This window comes from Mastigoproctus giganteus, chromosome 6 (genome assembly GCF_048544385.1).
Source record: "Mastigoproctus giganteus isolate SK-2022 chromosome 6, ASM4854438v1, whole genome shotgun sequence".
In the NCBI taxonomy this organism is placed as follows: Eukaryota; Metazoa; Arthropoda; class Arachnida; order Uropygi; family Thelyphonidae; genus Mastigoproctus; species Mastigoproctus giganteus.
In genome coordinates, this window is record NC_143580.1 from 35,115,575 (window position 1) to 35,135,431 (window position 19,857).

The 19,857-nt window shown below is 37.0% G+C and overlaps 1 protein-coding gene across 2 annotated transcripts in view; it reads right to left on the bottom strand.

Moving 5' to 3' along the window:
- LOC150084152 (diacylglycerol kinase delta) overlaps positions 1-19,857 on the bottom strand; it is a 511,886-nt gene that overhangs the window by 353,872 nt on the left and 138,157 nt on the right. Inside the window, exons 1-3 of one of the 2 annotated variants that reach the window (XM_090375908.1) lie at positions 7,231-7,268; positions 7,018-7,065; positions 3,503-3,565 (exon numbers count right to left, since the gene is read on the bottom strand). In XM_090375908.1, coding sequence (XP_090232034.1) covers positions 3,503-3,565; positions 7,018-7,041 — 87 coding nt within the window. In that variant the 5' untranslated portion in view covers positions 7,042-7,065; positions 7,231-7,268. Of the gene's footprint in view, positions 1-3,502; positions 3,566-7,017; positions 7,066-7,230; positions 7,269-19,857 lie in introns of those variants that run through there. The other variant, XM_090375907.1, reaches the window with a different exon arrangement.

A 19,857-nucleotide genomic window follows, 5' to 3' on the forward strand; every position in this document is an offset into this window, starting at 1 on the left:
GTTTCAAGCCAAGTTGAACTCTATACAGCGAACAATGTTGCTTACTGTCATGAGAGTTTGTAGAACGGTTTCAACCGTTGCTTTACAGGTGCTTGCCGGGTATGTTCTGTTGGATTTGTTCTTGGTGTACCGAGGTCTTTGTTACTATATAAAGAGACAAATGCCCATTAGGATCTTGGATATTGAGTTAAATGTCAATACTGGTATTAATCAAGAAGAGAACCGATGCTTGAATGAAATCTTTAAATTGTAGCAGCATAGGTGGGATAATGTTGAGGCTGGACGGATTACCTGGCGTTTTATACCCGAAGTCACATTTTTAAACAGTGGACAGATTACAAAATGGTTTACACCAAGCTTGGAATACTTATTTTTAATTACGGGACACGGGTCACTTAATGCTAAGTTGTTTGCCCTGGGTTTGTCAGACACTGATTGTTTTTGTTGTGCTCAGGAAAGTTGGGACCATAAACTTTGATTGTGCTATTTACGAGAACTTAAGGATTCAAATTCGAGGAATAATGGAGGATCTGATACCAGTCCAGGAAGGATTATTTTTGGCTGATCAAAATTCTTCTGATCTTTTTCAAGAATTCTCAAAAGCAGTGTTCAGACAAAGATCTTTAATGCCAATTTTACGTACTTAGTGTTTGGGTTTATTATGGTGAAGTTGTTGTTATTTGGTTTTTAGGAGCATTCCCAGACCATTCCGCATCCTCCGTATTCGGTGGTCACGGGCTCGAACCCCGGTCTAATCAAAAAGCGTGCGCTACGCACTGCTGCTCCTGCCCATCGGGCTACGGAGGCGCCTATGGTGAAGTCTTGAACATCAGAGACTGTGGTCGAGGTGCAGTGCTGAGAGTTTATTTTATTTACTATTATTATTTTTTTTAAATTATTATTTTTATTTATATTTTTTATTATATATATCTATATAAGTAATGTGTAAAGAAAGTTAGTAAATTGTAACAAACTAACTAATATAGGCCAATGCACTTGCTAACAATTATGCATTACGACCATAATGTGTATAAAATATGTTGTATAATATTGAAGACAATTCAAGAAGACAATACCAAGATGGATTTAAAGAAACGCAAGGGATAAAGGTTAGTAAAGTAAAGAGTGTATATATATATATATATACATACACACACACACACAAAAAAATTAAAATACATACATAATACTTATCGCTGTCTACCCACAATCTAGGCAACTGGGGCCAACTACCCAGACTGAAGGCAAAAAACGACAAGGAGTTCTGTTTCTGTAATGATCAATATCTGCTAAGATATATAAATTTAAAGATTTTAAGTAATTTGAATCTAAACCAATTAAAGGTAGTTAATTTTTTTTAGAATCAAAAGAAAGATAATATAAAGCATTAATGTAAGCACATATTGAACATCGTTGACCCGACAGAAAACGTAATTTAATAATTAAAATAAGAATAAAGTATAAGGCAATATCTACCGTATCCAGGACATAATGAAGTAACAACAATAGTCGTCATGAAAGAAATAACAATCCCCCCCCCCATAGTGAGTTAATATACATGTGGTGACCCCTATGTGATGGATATGGTAAAAATAAATAATTAATTAATTAAAATTAAGTTAACGCAAAGAGAAACATGCGAATAGTAAGATGAATAAAAACTAATAGAGTAGAGTAGGAATAACAGAACTTGAACTCCGTGAAGGCGAAAATATAGTAGTACAAATAAAAAGTAGTTTCTCCTACATCTTCTGATCACCCTAATAATTTCAGAGAAATAACAAAGAGTGTAGGACATTTAAAGACGATGCAAGATCAGTTGTAGCTCGGGTAAGCCCAGAATCGCTATATATGTATTTTTTTTTTTTTTTTTTTTTTTTAACTCTGGAGTGGGCCACCAGAGTGAGTGTGTAGTTTTCTTTTTGTTTTTTTTTTTTTTTGGTTTCATCTGAGAGACCATAAGAGTGTTCCACTATCTACTGGACTTGGCCCACCTTCCCGTGGTGTGGACGAGTACTCAGAAGCAGCTTTCCTAGTGATTGCTTCTTCTGGGTAGCAAAGAGGACAGCACCACACAACACAACCCACACTGATTATACAAACATGGCATTAATACACGACTGGCCTATTTTATAGTCTGTTCAATTAACATGGACACGAGGCGGATGTTCCAGGAGCTTCCCTTACATATACACATGTCCATGTCGACTAACTCTCAGACCGACTAACTCGACGAGATTTTCCCCCCCAGAAACTAGGGTTTTTCGTCCAGTAAGACAGACAAATCGACTATAGAACATACGCAATTAACAGACATAAGACAGGATGGCATGTGAATTTAATTATTCGGGTGGCTTAAATTAGTTTGGTCACCAACATAACAATACATCACACAAAACAAAAAGCTACATACAAATGGCTAGTCTTGGATTTTTACTCGCCACAGTCGACTCAGCGGCAAATGGGAGAGACCCCGGAGTCTGCAAAAAACCTATACACATTAACTCTGTCGCCACAGGCTAACTCATCCCGAGTAAAAAGGCTGCAAAGCTTTCAGTATGTCACGAAATTTAAGGAAATCAGGGACTCTCATAATTTTAAGAGGGTATTTCTTGGTATTAGTGAAGAGTTCTATTAATCAAAAGGTATTTCTGAGAGAAAAATTAAATAAAATGATTATATATATAGTAAGTTTCTATACTTAAAAATTTACTTGTCATGGAGAAATTCATAAATATCTAACGTCTAATTCACAGGCACTGCTTCTACGATTCAGAGGCGCTACTTCTACAAGGAATTTTCCCTTGCCCCTACCTAAAATTCAGTAATGAGGAATTCTCTAGCTAACGAAACTATAAATCATGTAACACACCATTTGCAGCAGCACTGTAATCTCCAGGCATCTTATCGATTGGGATGCTGCACCTGTTGCTCGTATAAAGAACGATAATTAGTTTCCGCTAACGGAAATATGCCCTAGTTACAAATAGGCAAAAGCTGTATAACAAAGAGGGTGTTTTATCTAAAAATGTAATTATATTGCTTATATCAAAAATAATAAAGAATCAGCTATTCATACCTGATCGTTTCGGATCGGTTTATTTTTGCATAATGTATTAAATTTAAAATAGATGATGCAAAATAAATCAAATAAACAAAAAAATAATTCAAGTCGATTTGGATATTTTCAAAATAAAATTCTTTATATTAATTTCATAAATAATAATAGAAAGAGCAAGCACAAGCACCTATGGCTAGTTCGGCCATATTTTCGAAATTTTATTCAGATGTACAGAAGTTAGAGAAGAAAATATCTAAGGTGGGGGGGGGTATAAATTTGCTCCTATTGTCACATTAATTAATAAGATATTCAAGAATTTTCTCTCCATTTCTGCAAGTGAATTAAACAACAAAAAAAAAAATTACTTCATTTTAGATATAAAAATCAACATTACGTGAACAAATTATATTGAAAAATATGCTTAATTTTTTGGAGACCTACCTTATTATCTTTTGCATAGTAAAGTTTTCTTGGTTTGAGTTTGAAGTACCTTCTTTTCCATCTCTACAAATAAATAAAGAAAAAAATATGAAAAGAAAAATAACCATAAGAACATGACACAGAAACATTTGAATAACGTACTGCAGAACAGTCTCCATAAACCACTACTTCGAGCAAACAGAAACAAAATCATTAATTCAAAAGGTTACTTCGATCGTTCGCTTTTACCTGAATTGCTCTTTATACTGCTATAAAAGCAAGTTGTAGAATCGCGGTCAGCTTTTTCCGTCGTCAATCTGGAAACCACTGACCAGGAAGAGAGCGGATGATGGTCAGTGCTACCCACATCTCGAATAGGCTCCTTTATAGACCAGATAGCACGGCTAACATCGACTCTATAACACGCTTACCACGTATTTGTGACGTAAGACCAAGGGAAAAAGTGCAGAAATCTGCTGCACGTTGCCACAAATCATCTCCCCCACCCCTTTGTAGGGGGGATGCTATAGTGCCACGTTAGTAACCATATTTTATTAACGTTACTTAATCACTGTGCGAACATCAGTTTTAAAATTACTTTCAGGAGAGTAGAAGGAATGCCGGTGTTTATTGAATTAAAATTTACTTAGGAGGGAAAATTGGCACGCCATTTTAATTATTCTGTGGACAAACAAAAGATCTAAATAATTGTTGGATAATAATGACGTCAAAAGAAGGGATTACAAAGATAAGAGTAATTTTAATTTTCAATATAATGTATAAATAATTCGGCTTAAACTAATCAGCCAATTATTTGTTTTTCTAGTCCATTTTAGTGAAATATTTGCCTAATTAATTGCCAAAAAAAATATAAAGAAATGCTGATATCTATTAACGTAATTGCACGTTACTGAAACGTGCAACCAAAAAAAGATTTTCAACATAAAGTTCGGTGTACGCCCTGTCTGTAAAATTATTTCTATTTGCATGGTAGAACAACTCTCTTCCTTCAATATTTAAGATAAATGAACATATCCTCGGGAAAGCACTTACTTGATGAGATTTCTTTTTATGCTATCTGGTTCACACCAAGCTTTGGAAATGTAATCGATAACGGAAGAGATGTACTCACCCCAAAACCTTACTCAGATCTCGTAAGTTAAACGTGTTCATCAGAATTTCGAAGACAATGATTATGACGAACAGTTTTCAAAGATTGGAAGAATTAAATTTCCGCAAGTTAAGAGCTTACCAGAACCATCGGCAGATAAAGACATGCACACAATTTGTTTGACTGACAATGCTTACTTTAAACGTGTCTGCCTGCTTGCGATTCTGGAAGAATACAGTTGTCCTTGAGAAAAGAGAGCTGCTGCTGTCTTCAATCTGGTAATCACAACCGTTTAAATCGATTCGGTCGTGCAAATCTGTCACGCAAATGGGGAAGGCTATCAGAAACGATAATTACTCCTCTACTGATTCCTCTTGTGTTCACTGAAACATTCACTCATTCTAGTCTCAATACGCACGCACACAACAATGCAAATTTACTCTCATTTAGCAAACATGAAAAATATTATACAAAAAGCTTTAAAACAATTATAAAATTTAAGGAATTTTAAGATTCTGTGATTTTGCAGAGATGGTCAATTCGCAGGAGATCGCCAAAAGTATGGGAGCACAGTATTAACAAATGGTAAGTTCGCGCATTTGCTCCAAAGATTGAAGCTTCAAGAAAATTAAAACTATCTTTGTGAAAACACGTGTTACTTTTTATATGAACTCTCGTTTACGATAATGAAAATTTTTGAAACAACCTTCCTAAGAAGACTATTCCAAAAAACAGAAGTAGAAAGAATAACGGAGGATCAGGAAAAGTTCATTTAGAGAGTAAGTGGATGTTAACTAGTTGAGGCACGTGCTTGGACTGGTTTGTAGAAATGACGTGAAATTACAGATGCCAATTCCAAAGAACGGTGCCCTTGGCAATACCCATAGAAAACACATTCAGCAGAAACTGGACGTCTCTGTGAGAGAACAATATTCCACATTAGCTCCTTCTGCATAAAATTTTTTTGATGCAGAAGAAAGAATATTTGTGATATAGTAATGCCAAGAAAGGTCAGAAGTCAGAGTTGTCGTAAATAAGGAAAATTTAGAGAATTTGTGGTGTATATTCGAGTTGTAGTTGTTTCTACAGGGCAGGGTTTCAGAGTGGAAGGCGAAGTGTGTTGCTCTATAATTAGCAAAAGTGAATATGATTTCCAGACAAGTAGGATAAGGACATAAGTATACAAGAGGAAAAAGAAATGACCCTAGTACCAGATCTTAAACGAGGTCGAAGACCTGGTAGTACTCTCAAGATCTGTTTGTCAGGGACAATACGATTAACAGAGTTTGAACTCTTCTGATTCAAGCAGCGTCCTCTCGACTTGCTCTCCTCTTTATAAACTACAGTATTTGCTTTCTTCTATTCTCTATCAAAGGCATTTTTTTTTGAGATGCTGGTGATGTTTTTTTTTATCCCTAAATTAAAATCGTGATTTGAGATCAGTCAGGAAATAAACAGATTGTGAAATTGATAGCTGGGACTTTTCTCTTTCATGTTGCGTTTAGTCGTTATATGAATCTCTTTCCAGTCTGCAAACTGTTTGCTTTCTTCTACTTTCTATAGATGGCGTTTCTTGAGATTGAGTTTTGTTTATCCCTAAATTAAAACCGCCGTATAGGTAATGACAAACTTTAAATAAATAGCAATATATTTCTTCCTTGAAGCATGCATCGATCTAATATGGAATACAGTGTTCAAGTATGGAGACTTCATCGGAAAAAAAAAAAAAAAAAAACATTGAACGGGTCCAAAGACAGGCAAATCGAATGGTGAGATCTGCAGGACGACCATGTGAGGAAAGGATCCCATTATGTGCACTACAGAACTTGGCAACCAGGCACCTCAGAGGTGACCTGACTGATGTTTGCAAGGCTCTGAGAAGAATTAGTAAAATGAATGAAGGTGGAATTCTCATTGTTATAAAGAATTTCAGAACTAGGGATAATAAATTCAAATTAGGGTTGAGGTTTAGATTAGATTGTAGGAAGTTTTCTTTTAGCCAAAGAGTCGTTGGTTGCTGAAACAAGTTTCCCTCGCACGAAGCTGAGGCTGACAGTTTGAATAAATTCAAAGGTCAACTGGATACTTACCTGTGTGACAAGGGAAGCATATAATTTGCATTTGTTTATCTACTTGATTATTATTATTATTATTATTTATTTATTTATTATAAACACTTTATAATAAAGTACTGTTTATTTATGTTTTTAAATCAAAACATTGGTTCCGAAAAATTCTGATATGCATTACACAAGTATATTAAGTGATCCTTTACCAAAAGGTATACAGTTTGTGAAAATTGCGAAATTTTAATTTAATCTTCACGAGCAGACTCTATAAAACTAATTTTTTTAAATTTTTATATGAGTATAATAAACTGAATTAACTTCCAAAAACTCCATTTAAATACAAATCATTTACTTACTTGAAATGAGCTAGTCTGTTTCATTAGGAAGCCCTCCTTGATGCAAACCTGCAAAAACAAAATTAACATCTTAATATTTAACTAATAAATTCAGCCTCAGAAACTACTTTGTCTAATGGAGTTGTATTTTCAGAAATACGTGCGAAAGCATATAAAACACGAATCTTCTCAAATAAGAAAAAAAAATAAATAAAGAAGAAAAGAATGAATTACCTTCGAAATTACTTAGCAACACGCAATGGGATATGAACACATGCAAGAGACTTCAATGAATTTGAAACTCTGAACAACCCAGGAATGCATGGGATTGCGTAGCACACAAGAAACACCTGGTGAGCTAGTATCTGCTACGATTGTGTGCGCATGCAGAGATACAGTATGTTATTCTTGTGGTTGAAAATAGATTTTCTGATCTTCAGTTACAAACTTTAATTCTAAGAAGTGAAATACTGAACGGTAATAGGTTTCCATAGTTCCAGACATCTTGCTTCCAGATTTAGACTGAATCGCTGGACAAAACTTAGCTAAAAAATCAACTAATGTAACATCTGGTAAAAAAATTTACAATAGAATACGTACAGAGGGTGGACAAAATAATGGAAACACCTGTGATAAGAGTTACAAGTATGCACTAATATGGTGTTGGGCCACCCTTTGCTCAAATAAGCTTGTATTCTATGTGAAAGATTTAAATAAATCTGGAACTGTCTTAATAGAGGAATACTGGACCATTCTTCATGGAGGAACGTTTCAAGCTCCTTGAGGGAAGAAGGTGAAGGAAATCGCCTTCTCCAAATATTCTCCTCTCCAAACATGCCTACAGTGGCTCAATAACGTTTAAGTCTGGTGATTGTGCAGGGCATGGGAGATGCTTAGTCTCACTTTCATGCTCCGCAAACCAAGATTGGACACAGCCAGATGTCTATTAGAGTATCATCATCTTGAAACACGTCGTTTGTGAAAAACAATGTTTGCACCATGGAATGAACGTGGTCATTGAGAATATCAGGGTAATCAATAGCAGTAATTCGCCCGTTCAGGGTGATGATAGGACCTAAAGAATACCAAGATATTGGCTTCCCAAACCATTGTTGATCCTCCTCCATGTCTGACGGTTGGCACAAGACAATCATGATGATGATGCGCTTCCTTTGGCATTCGGCACTCTCCCTGGCGTTGGAAAATGTGTGAATGGTCTGACAATATGACGTTTCCAATCATGAAGTGACCAGTTTCTGTACTCCCACCACTGCATCTTCTTTCGAGTATTACCATCAGTAACGAGTAGTTTGGCAATCGCGACTATGCCATAAATTTCAGTTCTATGAAGTTCTCGTAGAAAACTGTCTTGCTATAAACTGGATTGCTGGATCTCCCTAAGTTCTGCACTTATTTTTGGGGAAGTACTTTTAATTTTTCGGACTACAATCCTTTTCAGTGAGCTTCGATTTTCTGAAAAACAAAATATAATAGGCCACAATTTGGCCTATTATATTTTGTTTTTCCATACTTGGTGAATGCAGACATCATTTTCGGTACAGTTGCTCTGAGTACATTAAACACATCAGCAGTTTTAGTCACTGATGCCCCTGCTAAACGTGCACCAATTCAGACAGGCCGGTCATTTCCTTCATGTACCTTTTTATATCACCTAAATAAACATCAGCTTTTATCGTCTTTCCTTCATAGTACTACCAACAAGAAATAAACAATATATATATATATATATATATATATATATATATATATATATATATATATATATACACATACTGTATATATTGTTTACTTCTTGTACGTACACACACACTATAGTAGGAGTATAATTGGTACAATATAAGTACTTAGTGTATTAAAACATAGGCATAAAAGTACTCTGCGGGCCATAAGGGCAAAAGAACCTATAAGGACTAAGATAGCCTGTGTTGGTCTACACTGCTATACCTTAGAAATAAACATATAAAATAAAGTAATGATTATGTAGCTAATTATTGATATTCGGATACACTGAATGGAACTTTTTAAAAAGCTAACCACATTCAATATATCCCACCAATAATTAGCAAGGCTATCTGTTTCTGATTGTTATATATATATATATATATATATATATATATATATATATTCATAAATATGTCAAATAGCCTTTACAAAAACTACTACTTTCACATCAGGTGTTTCCTTTATTTTGTCAAACCTCTACCAGCTATATTGTGAAAATAGACAAGACAAAGATTTAAATGATCGAATGCGGTACAACAGTTGACCAGACGCGTCAGTATGACTATCTCGGAAACAGCAACCCTGCCGAAGTTTTTTCGTACGACTGTGCATTCGGTGTAATGAATTTGTGCAATAACCATATATCATACAGCCAGCAGCGATCCTGTGGTCGGAAACAGCTCGTTGGAGCAAGAAGCCAACATGACTTGTACAGGGTAAAGGAAATGGTTACAGTTAGCCAGTCGAATAACAACCCAGTACAACAGGAGTAGTCATAGGAAAGTCTCGGAAAATGCAAATCGTTTGCACCTTGTTTCGGATGGGATATCACAGTCGACTACCAAATCAGGTTTCACTTGTGCCGCTAAACCTCTACACCTCTCCGGTGTAGAGGCTTAGTGTTCCTGAGTGGGCTCAGGAACACCAACACTGGAGAATTAAAAAGCCGTTGCCTGGTGCGGCTAATCCCGGTCCCTGCTGATGGGAGGAACAGAATACGACGAAAACGGCATGACCCTATGGACCCATACTGCCAAATGTCAACAATGCAGGCTGGTGGCTGCGGTGCAATGGGGTGGAGAATGAGTCTAAAGTTAACCGTAAATGGATGCTGGCTAGTTGAGTTGATGTACACGTTTGTATCAGTTTAAAGAAAGAGGAGGGGCGGCTACACATGCCCATACAAAAGAATGAACATCGTCACGATAGGTAGCGGAGGAATTTGTCAGAAAGTTGTTATTGATGCTGTATTTTGATTAGATGAGATTTCTTCTCTTTTTTTATTATAATGAGAGGATCTCATTACAGAAAAAGCAAATCGCATGAGCTACTTTTCAATATACAGTATTTTCTTTGCTTCTGTATGAGTAGTGTTCAAGAATACTTTTTACATTCTGAAAACCTGCTACTCTCTATGGTACAACTGTTCTGGCTTCAAAATTTCGTTTCTTGTAGGATTCCATCTCTAGGGATGCCACAAAATCAGAGGGCACTGCGTATCCCCTTTTATTCTTCCTAATTTATCCTCCTGCGAATTTTGTTACTTCTCAAAAATGAAGATACCCAACCCTCCTTTCTCTTCTCTTGTTGAGAACTAGCCTAAAAGAGACATGCTGTCAACACAAAAGTACAGTAGTACCAAAGTTTGAGTTGACCGTGGTTACATCCAAAATTCCACTCCAATAAGACGGAGTTGGAGCTAGTCGATTATTCACTCTACTTGAATATGGAATATTATTTAATTCTTCCTTTTCCCCACTCAAAAACATAAAAGTTAGAGATATGAGGAAACAGTAATGAAACTATAAATATTCTAGAATCCCCACCAGATTGCAGAACGGCACCACATCAGCAATTGGGTTCTTTGACTTCTCGCTTCCCCGCAGTGGCGAGGGAGTGAGAAGTCAGAGAACCCCCGGACCTGGCGGTATAGTAATTTCCCCACTGATAGGAAACAAGTAACCTTTCTGTGTCCCCTTGTCGATAAGAGTCTAGGCCCGGATACCGAACGCACAGACATACAAAGCACTGCGTTTGAGACCCATTCATCATTATAACTAGATTACACAGAATCGGAGTGCACAAGTATTAAACACAATTACGTATGTTTAATGAATAAAAAGCACTTTGATCAACCATCTGGAATGAATGGATAATCATTTTAGAAGGTAACAAGTAAATTAATGTAAGCGGTGCGTTACATTTCAGATTCATTCGATTTTTTTCTTAAATTAAATGAATTTTTTTTTCTGTGATTATTAGAAGTGAAAAGTAAATATAGTTATATCCGCATCAATTAATTACAAAGATTACATATATATTTATAAAACATTTAATAAAACTTTGGTTTTAAGTTCCTAAACTTAACCGTTCAGTTCAATTACAATCGTATAATATTTATTCCCTCTTCCGTATACTTTTTTTTTTTTTTTTTTTTTAAGTAGTATCCTCTCTCATATATTGTAATTGACACCAACCACGTTCATGAGTTGAGTCTTACATTACAATACAGCAGGAGTGGCCAACTTAATTTGTGATGCGATCTACTTATTTCCTTCAAAATGTGCCGCGATCTACCATCTCAAAAATTTCATTGCACAAGGTGCACAAATCGAGGGATGACTGTACATTTAAAATTCGTCGTGATCGACCGAAATTAAATCCGCGATCGACTGATTTATCGCGATCGACTCGTTGGCCACCCCTGCAATACAGCATTAAAACTACATTTAATCTATGAATTTCTTTCTTGCCATACAAATTGTATGGAAAAAAGAAATAACAATAGCGGGATTTCCATTTGTCCGATTTTAATAAAATTCGGGATGGCTTGACAAATCTTTCTAAAAGAACTAAATACACTGTTCGACAAAATTAACAGAACACGTAGAAAATGTGGTGCATCTCGTGCAGCTTGAGAAGAAGAGGGAAAAAATTTGGTATGGTGGGGTACCATAGAATAACAATGAAATGAGACAGTGAGAAACTTCGAACAGGTATAAGGGTTATTTATAGGGGTTGTATTAGAATTACCAAAAAGGTCACATTACAGAAGTCAATACACGATGCTCGAAAATATGGTCACATGACATCAGTATGGCATATGAACCCTACAACGGCTAAACAGGCCTGACAGCAGTGAACCATGCTCGATATAAGGGTATCTATAAGATTCCACAAATCCCATTCTTCCACTAGCGCAGACCTTAGCTTACCAAGTGACCAAAGAGTTGGCTATTGGCGTGCAATGCGATGCCCAAGGGCGTCCCACCCATGTTCGATTGGGTTTAAGTCCATGATCCTGCTGGCCACGGCAGTCGTTGGTTATCTTCAGTTTCAAGATATTCCTCACCACTTGAGCTCTATGTGCAGTGGTGTTGTCGTGTGTGAAAAGAAAATCTGGGACAACCGCACCCTAAAAGATCGCACACAGGGTTCAAGGATCTGTTCTTGGTACCTCTACGCAGTTACGATACTCCTATCAAGACATGGAGGGATGCGGCCGTTAATCATTATTCTGCCCCACACAAGAACACCACCTCCACCTCCACCGTAACTGTCCGTTTCTCTGCTGTTGGAGGGATGGTACCGCATTCCTCGTTGTCTCCAGATTAAATAAGGTCTAGAATCTGGTTATAGGCTAAAACGGGACTCATCAGAGAACAGAGCTGTACAACATTAGTCGGGGCTCCATTTCACATGTTCATGGCTCGAGTTTTGAAGAGCTCTGCGGTGGTTTGGGGTTAATACAAACCACTGGCTTCCTTGTGTAGTATCCACTTGAATTTAGACTTCTTAACACAGTCCGGTTGGAAATGTTTTCACCTGTGGCGCAGAAAACTCAAGAGACAGTTAATGACAGGACATCGTAGAGTTCCGTCTTGCTATTAGAGCCAGCTAGTGGTCTGTTCTGGTTGACATAGCCTTCACGTGACCTTGGCTAGCTCTTCACACTGCATGACACATTAAGCCAAAGTGCCACCACCGCCTCCGACTGCTCGGCTTTAAGTCGTCCAACGGCCCGCCATTGCAAAGAATCATCTAAACCAGTGCTATTCAAACTGTGGTCCACGGACCAGTCTTGGTCCGCAACAAATTGGAAATTGGTCGCTGACGTTACCCGGTCCGCGAGATTTGTATTTTATAAAAGTATCGGCTCGCGATAGATTGGAAATAAAAGAAACTGGTCCTTCACCACAGATAGTTTGAGAATCACTGATCTAAACGATGATGACTTGCCATCTTAAGTACTGGAGATGTGGCTCCAGTACTTAAAGATGGGGGGTACAAGCCAAAAAAACGGGAATGCAGTCATCTGGTCGCAACCCGTGTTTTTTTTTTTTTTTTTATAGACTCGAATAATTTGCATAATGTGCGGCTCTCTATGGTGGTAGATCGGTTTCTAGTGGATACTCGGAATTTGCATGCCAGGATCATATCAAATATTCGCCGTCCGCAAAATGTTCACAATAAAATATTAAAGAAAAACTTCTCTTTTTTTTTTGTTAATTTTGTTGAGCAGTGTATAAAATTTCATTAAAATTCGTCCAATGGGAGTCGAGTTGTTACACGCGGACGAACATGGTGAAGACAACAATACATATGAGAACGCACCTAAAAAACTTGAGCGAATCCAAAACAGAAAAGTAACCTTAACTCGTACAGTACACTTTATTGCTTTCTAATTGTGAGAAGATGCCACCTCGTTAAAATCAAACGTAATTATCTAATCAACAATTCATTCTGATTAATTCTCAAACGGATAAGTAAGATGAAGAAGATACCAAAGAGTAATGCACACCAATATAAAAGTGCAAAATAAAAACAGTGACAACAAACCTAAAATTTGGAAACTGCTTAAATTGAAGGTCAGGTTGAATACAAGTTTCTTTCCCTAACAGAAATGGTACATACCTCCTCTCCATTTTTTTAAATAAACTTGCAGGATTTATGATTCCCTTTCCCTTCAACCTCTGTCAGAGTTTTCCGTGAAATCAGTATTTCTTCTCTGCTGCAGCAATTAAGCCAGATCAATACCGTAATCTAACTTGCGATATCGGAATTCTCAGTTTCATTAGTCGTATTAGATAACAAATTTAAATTTGTTCTCAGTCATTACGTCGAAGCACGAGCGAACGAACGAACAAGACCAATTCCAAAGAACGGCCATAAAATATATCATTAATATAGTAACCTCATTATTTCACTTTCTCTCTCTCGTGCAGCTCGTTTCATTTTTGTGCGATCTTAGTTCGCAGAATTTTATTACAACCAAATACAGTATTCCGCGAACAAGAAATGACTAATTTAGAAAATACATTGCGAATTATACAAAATTAAGAAAATTTATTTTCTAAAGTTTGTGTAATTATTTAATTATTTCGAAATTAAATCTCTGCATTTAGTACACATATTTTGCATTAATTTTCGCAATTTTGCATTTATATATATATATAAATCTTTATTGCAGTTGTGACTGGTTTTAAATGGATGCCTGATGCAATACCCATAACGCAACAATGCCAGGGGTTTAACATAAAAGGAACTAGATCAGGAAAAATTACATAAAACAAATTATTAACACGGGAAATGAAAAAAAAACATTTTCTTTCCCATGCTACACACAGCACGAAGAACAACGATGGCAGTCACTGAGCTGAAGACGAAAGCTGTTCCCTGATGATGCGTCTTCTGAAGGATTTGTCCTATAAACTTCTTGTAGTCGACATCATCTCCTGGACATTGTGGAGCATCTCCATGGGCAAGAATCTGTCTCCCCTTCCTGATCCGCCACGTCACGGGCTGTAAAGAAGGGAGGGCTTTTAAGGGTTTCGGGAGATTCTCCAATTACACATCTGCCAAAAACTTGGCGTATTGATTTCACCCGCTATCATTTTAATTGAGAAGAGTAAGCGGGGGGGGGGGGGTGAAGATCCGTTCTGAGATTTTTCTGCAGTTTAGTATTTTTGTAATATCTGAAGTGTGTGTGAGGGATGGAAGTTTGTGCTTGAAGAGCAGGGCCGTGCAAAGGTACTTGGAGGTCCGAATGCAAAAGGTGTTAAGGGGCTTCGTTTATTTATGTTGAGACTTTGATAACTCCGTCGGTTTGGAGCTCCTATATCTGGGGCACTGGTGCTGCGCATACAATTCACCCCCCCCCCCCCCATTTGCACTGCTCTGTTGAAGAGGACCCAACGAAGAAGCCAGTACTCATCAGATGAGACGGTTTTTAGCGTGGTTTTCGTTGCCGACGCCCAGATTTCAGCTCCATATGTGATGAGTGGCTGAAGAAACCGGTAAATATATTGAAAGGTGTACTCAGACTCTGTGACATGAAGGAGGTGCTGTTTGGAAAACCATCTGGATCGGCAGACCTTGTTGTGAATATCTGCGACATGGTGTTTAAAGCTGAGTTTAGGGTCGAAGATGACCCCGAGATCTCTGCGCTTGGTTACTTTTATTTACAGTTATTTTGCTATAAAATAACTACTATTTTTTAATTGGTAATATCAACTTTTTCTGATAAAATTACCTTCTGCGAAGTTGTCAAGTGCTAAATATCAAAAAATTACACCCGTTTGCGATTCTTTTCTTTCTTTCTTTTATGTTTCCATTTTACTTCACAAGCCTGAAACCATTTAGCAGCTTTGTAGCATGACGTGTTAATCTTGTTGATAAACGCCGGAATTGTCTGGATACACTATCATCATGAAGGACTGTACGAGGTCGGCGGCGATAGAAAGGTAGGCGTTCCTATTGAGCCCTAGGTGATAGATGACTCTACCACCTAGAGCAGCAAAGTTCCAACAATCCCCCACCTAATCTTCCATTATGCAGTATGATCGATGTCTTTTGAGGTTATCGTGGGCATCATAGCGAGATCCAATCTTCATTATATTTCGCGGGTACAGCTCAAAAACAGTATTCGCAGGCGGGTCGCTAGACAGTCCACCGGAACGAACCTATTGGCAACTCTCTACGAGGCATTCGGATCAGCTAGTGTATAATCTGTCTCTACTCTGCCAGACAGACTGGAGGGAGTCCGAGTAGTGTGAAGGTGGGGGTAATGTCAAGGCTACGCTATGTCAAAGAGCTGGGTATATTCTTGCCATATCCAAAAATTTCATTACTGCATACATCATGAATAGTCAAACTAATAGAACAAACTTATCTACAAAATGATCTAAACCTCCCAAACACTTCTTCATTCATTTAACAAATATACGTGGTCTGTTTCCATCTCAATGATGTCCATTTCCACTTAGTCTGCCAAGCCCCACGTACCTTTTCCTGATAGAATCCCGATTATCGATTGATTCAACCAATGCTCACCCCAGCTGTCCTAAATATTCGCTGTATACACTTATGCATACAGTATATCGCCTCTGATATTCCCTATCAGACTTAGTCATTCGGAATCTCCTCTATTCTGTCAAATTCATATGCTGCCTCTATCGCGCTCCCAACTCCACTAATCACTTGGATCTTTTTGACTTCCTTTCTTTTAAACACGACCTTCTCCAGTTCAACTTTTTTAACAGTGAGGTAATTTTTCTTTTGGAGATTTTAATGTTCACAACTCCAGCTGGCTTCCGTTTTCTAGTCACGCGGAAACAACTGGATGAGATGCTGAGGTTTTTAGAATTACTAATTACTTCGCACAGATTGTTCATTTATCTACTACAATACAAGAGACAACCCTTCCACACACCCAACACTTAATCTTTTTCTCACTAATAACTTAACAGACGTCCTGTTTCTTCTGCATGCATTTTTGTATAGATACTACTATGGGCCCTGTTCTAAATTGGATTTCTTTCCCAACCAAACAACCTCCATTTGCTGTCCATCTTCAAACTCAAGAACTTTTCTTCTTCTTTTGTCTATTCAACTTCAGCTTTCTGCAACAATCTTCCTTCACATGTATTTCCTGAAAAGTACAATCTACAGAAATTGAAGCCTAATGTGAACAAGCACCTTCTGTCTTCCCAACCTTCAACCCATGAAACGTACTAAGTATTATAGGTTCTAATACCTTTCGTGTTTTGGGTTTCATTTGAGGAAAAAAAAAAAAAAAAACCTACTCATTTTCTTATCATTAATATTTCCATGTTTTTTTATGAAGCCAAAAAATTCATTTAAGATTCAAATCCAGCACTTAATTTTCATATTAATCACCTCTATTTTCATTATTTGAAACAGCCTATCTTCATACGTTCTCCTACTTCTTGAAAATTAAAACCCACAGATATTCAAATGCAATATTAACCAAATGTCTTTGATTCCACTATCCTAGAAATTTAACAAACTTGTGTGTTTGGAATTACCGTCTACAATTACATCTAAATCTATAATCAGATCTTGCCAAATCTACAACTGCAAACGAAATACAATACAATATTTCGTAATTACAACTTATAATGACAACAGCTAACAACAAACGAAATCACAATAATTACAAAAGCTAGCATACTACTAAATATTTTAAGATTGGGAGGTTTTTTTTTTAAAGCAAACGGAAGAGAGGAAGCCAGGAAATCTTAAAAAATATTATTTATTTAAAAATGTAGTCCACTTTTAAGCGTATATTTGAAGAGTGACCTATGCTGCAAATTAAGTTTTGTAATTCCGTGCACCACACGCGAACTATAAACCCTCAACAGCGCGTGCAACCCCCTTGTTTGAAAAACAAAGGGGTGCACACGGTTGCGTCTATACGGTTCGACATGAAGAATAAAAATGAAAAAAATAAATTGTGTAGTTAATTAAAACGCGGCTATATATAAAAAAAAAAAAAAAAATTAATGTATTGCATTTGAAGTGTGTTAGCTTTTTTTTTTCTTAAATTAAGTGGGTTTTTTTTTTGCGTGATTAAGAAAAGTAAAAAATAAATACTGTATAGCCATCTTCTTATCAATTAATTACTAAGATTATAACTTTATATAACGCTTAATAAAACTCTACAGTTTTATGTTCTCTAAACTCTAATAGGTTCAGTTTAATTACAACTGCATAATATTTATTAAACGTCATATTCTTTTCAATCTCTCTCTCTCTCTCTCTTCACAAGCGACAAGAGTCTTGCAAAACAATACAGTACACGAAACGTGCAGGGGCTGTCTAAAGCTAATAATGCTGCATTTTTAAAAATCTGTGAATGAATGAATTTCCTTCTTTTTTTTTTTCCTTTTTATACAAATTATATGGGGGGGGACGTAATAGCTGCCAGATTTCCATTTGTCTGATTTTAATCAAATTTGGGATGGCTCACCAAATCTTTCCGAAAAAATTTAACATAAAATTTCATGAAAATCCGTCCATTAGGAATCGAGTTGTTACATGCGGACACACGGACGGATATGTTGAAGACAACAAGCAGTTATGCACATAAATGAGAATGCGTCTAACAAGGTCAGTTTTAGAAAACTACATGTTATACCAGCTAATTTCTGTCTAACATGCAGCAAGTGACCCGTTTGTAATACAGTTCTGTAAGTGCAAAAAATACAAACAGAAATGTTCCTGCTCAATGGAGGACTTTAATTCTTACCGTGCTAATCTGGGGTGAATTTAGTTCAGTTTCTGAACGAGTAAGAAAATGTAAGGAGTCCAACTTCAAACATTTTTGATGAGCTAATGAATGGATTAAGTTTCCCCTAACCAACTAAGCTGACACAAGTCGTATAATATAAATACGGTAGTAATTCTAATCAATACTCTTAATAAGTGGGCGAAATACTTCAAGAAAATTGAATTAATTCTGTAGAACTATGAATGAACATACTTCAATCTGCTCAAGGCACCAGCTGTTCCTGTTCGAAAGTTTCCTAAAATAATTCATACAGCTTTTTTATCATCCTTTTCTCGAACATTTTCTAAAAAGGTAAGGCAATGCAGCTGCTTGATTTTTTTTTATTACTATTATTATTTTTTTAATACTAGCGTTGTTTACGTGGTGGAAACAAAACTAGTTAATAGCTCCCTGGCTGTACTTGCTACAAGTCCAAGTTTAGAGAGGTAGTGATTTTCCATTTCTGTTTACACATCACAAACAATACGCTACCCTGACAACCAGTTATCCAATCCTTACTATGAACTCAAATAACATTATTCCAATCTTTAGAGTTCCTAATGTATCAACTTCGTACCAGTCCTTCCATGATGACGTTCATTGATTTCGGTTGTCTGTGCTTGTTACAGGTGTGCTGATAATTCCCATCCCTTCCAAGACTTAATGCGAAATCCACAGCTTGTACCAGTTAACTAGATTATGAATGGCTGACTGGCAGTGTAATCCTGATGAGATTGCATGACTATATATAGAAAGCAGTAAACACATCGCTTTTGAATAAATTTCATGAATAAGGCTGCTAAAACCGACAGTATATTTCCAAAAAAGCGTATGATATCTACAGCATGATAACGGATTGTATCGAAATTCAGGTTTTGTGAAAAATATATAAAAATAGGCGCGCGCGAGAGAGACAGAGAGAGCTTTTCATCATCTTACAACACGATGTACCATCTCTACATAAAAGAGATGGCACAACAGAATGCAGTAGACCATGTTGGGCACGAAAGAATAGGACATAGATATTACTTAACAGAGTTCCAAAGAGGGATTGATCGTTGAGGTTGGGTTTGTTGGAATGAGTATCTCGGACACAACAAACCGCTGTCTGAAAAGGGTGGCTTTGGAAAAAAAACCACCAATCAGGTCTCTTTCAGGCTAGTCACGAGTTGTTAATCAAAGGGTAAGGGGAGGATTATGTGCTGTCCAGAGGAACAAGTGATGACATTGAGGGTGACACGACGCATTTCAACGTGGACCATGCGTCGGACACCAGTATGGCTGGGCTATTGCAGCCGACGGCTCACCCGAGTACTACTAACAGCCCGCCACGACCAAATGTGCTTACAGTGGGCATGGGAGATGAATGACTTGTGACTTGTAATGTTTCCCTCCTGAAGACAAGGTTGCGCAGACGTCACTTCCAGCCTACAGAAACAGTAGTAAAGGAACTGAATAGCAATTCTGAAGAACGTTTCACATGAAGCTCGCAATCGTTTTGACGGATGGTAGAATAGACAAGTGCATTACAGTCGACGGGGACTGGC